The 6,410-nt window shown below is 44.3% G+C and overlaps 1 protein-coding gene across 1 annotated transcript in view; it reads left to right on the top strand.

Annotated features, from left to right (window-relative positions):
• Positions 1-917: 917 nt before the first annotated feature.
• The window catches only part of Stk4 (serine/threonine kinase 4), an 81,240-nt gene continuing 75,747 nt past the window's right edge, over positions 918-6,410 (top strand). Inside the window, exons 1-2 of the mRNA XM_028769522.1 lie at positions 918-1,003; positions 6,158-6,238. Coding sequence (XP_028625355.1) covers positions 969-1,003; positions 6,158-6,238 — 116 coding nt within the window. The 5' untranslated portion in view covers positions 918-968. The remainder of the gene's footprint in view (positions 1,004-6,157; positions 6,239-6,410) is intronic.

Below are 6,410 nucleotides of genomic sequence, written 5' to 3'. Positions count from 1 at the left end.
TGCCAATAACCCTATAGTTCAGCTTGAACTGAGTCTAGACTGTCATTTTGGGCTAAGTCAGTGGGTCTGCCCGTTTTGGGGGTGTTCCAGGTTCAAAGGGAATCCCCAATCCCTCCTCCAAAAGGGCAGGCTTGTGTTGAATATTGAGAGGGTAAACAAAAGGATTGCTGGTGGATAGACCCAGTATTCCTCTAGAACCTGTTGGTTTCTGTCTACCAAAAGGAGCCACTCCTTTATCTTCCTTGCCTTGGCAAAGAAGACTTATGGCTATCTATTGAGACATAGCTGTGATTACATATCAAAGCCAAAGTTAACCTGCAGGCTCCTTGGGTCCCTAGTAACACGTATCTGTTATGGGTATCAAAGCCTCCTGGCCCTCACTGCCTCCACTATGCTCTCAGGCTGTTTCAGATTACAACTTGTTCACTCCCCTCCGCAGCAGTTACCCTACAGCAAGGTCCCGCTATTTTCTGTTATTTTCTCTGCCCAGAGATATAACCCTGGCCTTGGCCAGTCTGTTTTTTCTCTCTGTTCAGGAGTCTTTCACATGCTGTTCTCTCGCATCTACAATAAAACCTCCCCAGTCTTGGAGCAGATATTTCGGTGGTTTCTTTACTGCGCCCTAGCTTACAGAATGCTTGGGGTTTTTCCCTTTGGCCCTAACAAGAACTCAATTCTTATCAAGTCGATGCTTTGCTGAGAAATTGGGGAACCCTCAAGCAGTCAGTCCAAAGGCAAGTCAAGGAGAGGGTGTCGCTAACACTTCAGCCACTAGAGGCCGCCCGAGAGGCACCTCTTTGGTCTCTGACTTCTGTATCCGCCCGCCACTGTACCACGTGACTCACGCCGCTCAGCCCGGCCTCCTCTCGCTTCCGGTAGGGGCGGAAAGCGGAAGTGTGGGAGGGTTTGCGGGGCGTGCTCCCGGAGGATGGAGCATTGAGGCAGTCTGGGTGGCTGCCGGCAGCGCCATGGAGACCGTGCAGCTGAGGAACCCGCCGCGCAGGTGAGGGGCCGTAGCCTGAGAGGACGAGAGTTGGGTGGAGAGGAAAGGCACGAACTTGCTGAGGGTAGACCCCGGTTTGCAAGCTCCGGCCGGGCGGAGAGGGACCCGCGAGGCTAGCGACCCGGCTGCAGGAGCACCTGCTGAGTGAGGGAGCATCCGCTGGCCGGGACAGAAGTGGTTTGGGTTAGAGAGAGCACTCTCTGGGCAACGTGCGGACAAGTTAGGGAGATACCAGCAGAGGCCGGGAAAGGCGCCCCAAGAAGGCACACGGGGATGTAGGGGCAAACGCTGAGGCCGGGTGGGAGCGAGGACTTACTGAGAGGGTCCTGAGTACCACAGACCGTGCGGTGGAAAAGGGTCTGTTGCTTTGCTTCCGAGGCAGAAGTCGTTAGAAAAATTGATTGGAGGTCCCATGGCTAAGTAAGAGGTGGAGTGGGGATTTTGTGTCCTGGTGGTCCTGTCCAAAGTCATTGCTCCTAACTGCCTTACTGTGGAAGTACCAATGTTTCGTGGGTCTATTAATGGAGAGAGGGCTATGGGGGCTAGAGTTTTCAAGGGTTTTCAGAGTGTTAGCCCTATGTAGGATGATGTAGCGGTGGTGGTGGTAATGGCTTTTATTACTGATGTCCTGAGTGTCCGCTTACTTTTCTTCAAATCCTCCTCAGCCGTCCAACACCCAAAGTTGAGACGTCAATAAAGAAAAAAAAAAAATACCCGGGAGTAGGTAAGCTGAGGTCCAATAAACAAAGTCTAGACACAGTGGGTTCAGTCAGACTTTGTCCTTTTCAAATTCTGTTTCAGTACTCTCAGCTCCAGATTCTAGAAGTATCTAGAATTGTTTTGGGTCAAGATGATGGTGACTGACTTTAGGACGTCTCAACTCCTAAACTGGCTGTTGTTGTGTTGGACCACTCCCCCCTCACCTGGAGAAAAGAGCGTGGAGCCTGAGGGAGTCATGCTTCTCTCAGATACAGCTAGAAACTTGAGTTTCACAGAGAAGACATTTGACTTCCTGCAGCAGAAAGAGCACTAAAATAGGAAGTGTTCAGAGTAAGGGAGTGCCCGGCACCCCAGAGGTGAAGGGAGGGGATTGAAAGCCAGGCAGCACTCTTGAGGTGGGGATGGGGGTTATTGGAAACACACAAACATGGAATCAAATAATTGGCTTGTTGAGATGGGCTCAGGTTTGACTTGGTGTGGTGTGCTGAGGCTGTAAAAGCAATAATTATTAATTACAGCCAGAGAGGGCTTACAGGTTGGCAGGCACTGTCTTAATTGCTTTCCAGCTTGTCTGTTCAATCATACGAAATTGCTGGTGTTTGACCGCTTTTGAACTTGAAAAGGTACACCTTACTGACTCAACTGGCCTTCACAACTATCGTATAAGGAGGATGTCGTATTTTTACAGATGATAAAGCCAGGTCACAGAGAGGCAGGCCATTTGTTAGCCGCAGTATGTATGCAGTCAGTAACCACTAGACCCGTTCTTTTTCTTTGGTCCCTTTCCCCAAAAACCTTCATTTAATTAAAAGTTTTTTTTTTCCCCTTTGTGTTTGTTGATTGTGGACAGGGTGAATTTTTGTTTTGTTTTGACTTTGCTCATTTGTTGTTTATTTTTCTTTCTTCCTTCTTTCCTTTCTTCCTTTCTTTTTTTCTTTCTTCCCTCCCCCACCCCCCCATGGGCTTCTCTGTGTAAATATTCTGGTTGTCCTGGAGCTCACTCTGTAGACCAGGCTGGCCTCGAACTCACAGAGGTCCACCTGCCTTCACCTTCTGATTGCACCACCACAGCCCGGCGACTTTGTTTATTCTTACGCCTTTTGGATTTTAAGAACTGTAGTAAAGTGCAAGAGAGGAGTGTCGCAGGCTCGAGTCCTTGGATGATTGGTGCCGTCCTGTTCATTGTAACTAGTAGACTGCTGCATTTTATTATCAGAATTAACTGGCTCGGATTACTAAAACAAGCACCACACCTGGATGGTTTAAGCAACAGAAATTAATTTTTTTTTTTTTAGTTGCTATTTTGGAGGCTGGAAGTTTGAAATCAGATGTCTTTGGCTTACATACAGACGACCACCTTTCTCCCACCTCTCCATGTGGTCTTCGTTCATGTCTATGATCTCACCTCTTCCGCTTTCAAAGTCACCTATCTCCAGATGAAGTCTCATGTTCTGAGGTTCTCTGAGTTAGAATCTCAATATTCACATGAAGGAGGGGCGCAGTTAATTCAGTTACCCGTTTTGTTTATTTCGAGACAGGGTCTCACACAGTAGCTCAGGCTGTCCTCAAATGTATCACAATCCCGCAGCATCCGGCTGACTGCATCAGCCTCCTGAGTGCCGAGATTACAGGCAGAAGCCGCTGGACTTGACAACTTTGTTATTGGAGTGTTTTGGTTATCTTTTATAGTTGTAATCTGTGAAATTCTGTTAGAGGGATAAGTATGTGTACGTGCGTTGAGCCTCTGAGGGTTCTGACATGGGATAGTGGATTGAGAGACAGTCATCTGAGAGATCACTTCTTCACACCTTGTGTCTGGAAAACTACAGATGTCTTTTTGAGAGATTCGGATGGTGCGCATCCCAGCCAGTCTCAGTGCAGGAAATGCTGTCTACAGTCTTGAGCTTGACGTTTGTGTGTGACTCAGTGGCTAATGATGGATCGGAGTTAGTGATTTTAAAATGTAAGTCGCTGTTGGGTAATGGTGTAGGGTGCATTCCTGGGATGCTGGCCATTCCTGTGTCGGCTGACATAGGAGAGAAATGTCACCAATATTTGGTGTGTGTAATTGCATTGGCCAGGCCTAGTCATTATGAACAAATGAAAACTGACATAGGATGTCACCACTGTACGAACCTTGTCACTACCATTCACCAAAGTCAAGACTGTTTGGATGGTATAGTCCTCGTCCTTGAGGACTCAGTCACTTAGCAGATGTTTCATAGAAATTTATTTGTTGATAACCTACTAGTTAGCATCTCAGAAGAAATTTTATTTTCATGAGCCAGATGTGGTGGTGCACACTTTTAATTCCAGCATTCTTCTGGAAGGCAGAAGCAGATGAAACTCTGAGCTTGAAACCAACCTGTCTATAGAGCGAGTTCTAGGACAGCCAGTGCTACAGAGAGAAAACCCTGTCTCCTAAAAGAAAGAATGAAATTCTATTTTGATACCACGGAGAACACAGAGATTGCTATTCAAGGTTATGTGATTGCCACCCTTACATTGGTTTATCCATTCAGCAAATATTTTTCTGATCATCTCTTGTTTATTTGACACCAGAGATAATAAAGCTTCTTTTGAAGTGTTTTAAAAACTCTAGGTGCAAAACAAAACTCTCATGAAGGTTGTTTAAAGTTTGTCTGTCTGAGTGTTATCGAGTCTTGCAACTGTCTCTTAGGGTCCTGGCAGTTTCCTTTGTTGGTCTCTGAAATAGCAACTTTTTCTTTTATTAAACTCTTAAGAGTCAACACTTGAAAGGGAATCAGATCTTCCTTTATATAAGCTGTTTATAAGAGTTTATTCTCGATGAATGAGGCATTGTCCATTGTTTATACAGCCATGATTGGGAGTTTTACCAAAAACTCCCAGCATCTGAGCGGTTGGTTTTAACTTCTGAGTTCGTAGAACTATCACTTGTGAAGCCTACCTAAGAGGAGTTTCACTTCAGCACTTTTGTTTTGAAGCTGGGAGTTTTTATGACGTCAGTAGGATTTTAGTTCTAGGAGCGTTTGAATCTCTAAATGTCAGTGTGTTGGTTATCTTCAGGTCGGGGCATTACACTCTCTGTAGTTCTCCATTTCTTTGTGAAATTCTGCATGCTCGCACCTTTGAGGTCAGGGACTGTTGCTAGTTCTATTTCATGTAGTCAGGCTTTTATTTTATTTTTATTTTTAACTTTATATCCTTCTGATTTTTCTATTTTTATTTAAAGTAATTTCTTTTAAGAATTGGTATTGTTCAGATAGTTCAAGCGTTTTTTGCACAAGAAATTTATAGTGTGACTGCTTCCATATTACACCGTTTCCTGAAGCTGTCTTTGTTGTCTTTTGTAGTTTCAGGAAATCATTGTGTAGAAGACACACACACACACAAACACACAAACACAAGCACACACTCTCACACCCACATACACTGTCATACACACACGTACTCTCTCTATAGCAAACTCTTTCAGTCTGTTAATACGTTTTTTAAGAGGTCTCAGAGTTTTAAACATGAGTGTTGCTTTATAACCTCTCCAGTTGATTGTGAGTGTCAAGCACGGCTGCAGAGTTGGAGCTGTGTAGAAGTCGTGAGTGGCCCATTTGATTTTTGTACTTGTGAAAGGTCCATGGCTGATTGTGGTGGGGAGGGTCTTAGTGAGATTGTTTAAACTCCCTGTTGCCAAGTTAGTTTGTACTTTTGCTTCTGTATAAATGTCTCCTTTCAACTTCCTGTTTCTGTGTTACCTATAGAACTTAATTGGGTAGACAAGATGACCAAAACTTTCCCAATAGAGTTAAAAGGTCAGCTAGTCCAGTTCAGGCTTAAATATGCAGCGTTACTTACACACCTTTTTTTTTTTTTTTTTTTTTAAAAGAGATAGCTATGCCATTTAAACTCATAGGATAAATTTACATAATGTTTGACTCTGTGCTATAGCATTTCAGTCACATGATACTTTACTTTCCATAAGTTTTTCAACCATACAGAACTTGGCCTTCTCAAGGCAGTCTGTATCCCTCTAGGGCAGCTCATCTTATTAGAAGATTCATACAGATGTTGAACTGAAGTTTGATTCTATATGTTCTGGTCCAGAATGTGCTCATTGGGTGACCCGGCAAAAGTATCCCTTCCACAGAGCAGTCTGTTAATGTCCTTTAAAGGAGCCAGGAATGGTGGTGTACACCTATAATCCCAGCACATGAGAGGCTGAGGCAGGCGGATTGTGAGTTTGATGCTAATCTGAATTACAGTCTGATCCTGACTTAAACAAACAAAACAAACAAACAAAAAAAAAACCTCTTAGCTTGCCTTAACTAACTATTAGTTGCTAGTTGAGAAATTAGACTTCATAGAGCAATTCCTAGAATAGTAATCATAAAATACAGTGTTCTTTATTTTTTAGTTGCAAGTAAGACACATTTTGTGTTTATATCTTTTTCTCCACAGGCAGCTGAAAAAGTTGGATGAAGATAGCTTAACTAAACAGCCAGAAGAAGTGTTCGACGTCTTAGAGAAGCTTGGAGAAGGGTGAGTACAGACAAGCTACATCTGACCCGTGGGTCCCAGGCTTTCCCCAGCCTAGCAGCTGAAGCATGTGAATTTCTCATGGCGTGACACTCAAGCCTTCGGAAAAGAAAGAACATCATGTGTCAGCACGGTTCTAGGTGCTGGGGGAGGTGTATCTGCTTCTTGGAATGCC

Source organism: Grammomys surdaster, unplaced genomic scaffold, assembly GCF_004785775.1.
Source record: "Grammomys surdaster isolate TR1022 unplaced genomic scaffold, NIH_TR_1.0 193, whole genome shotgun sequence".
In the NCBI taxonomy this organism is placed as follows: Eukaryota; Metazoa; Chordata; class Mammalia; order Rodentia; family Muridae; genus Grammomys; species Grammomys surdaster.
This window is presented reverse-complemented; position numbering and strand designations above follow the sequence as displayed.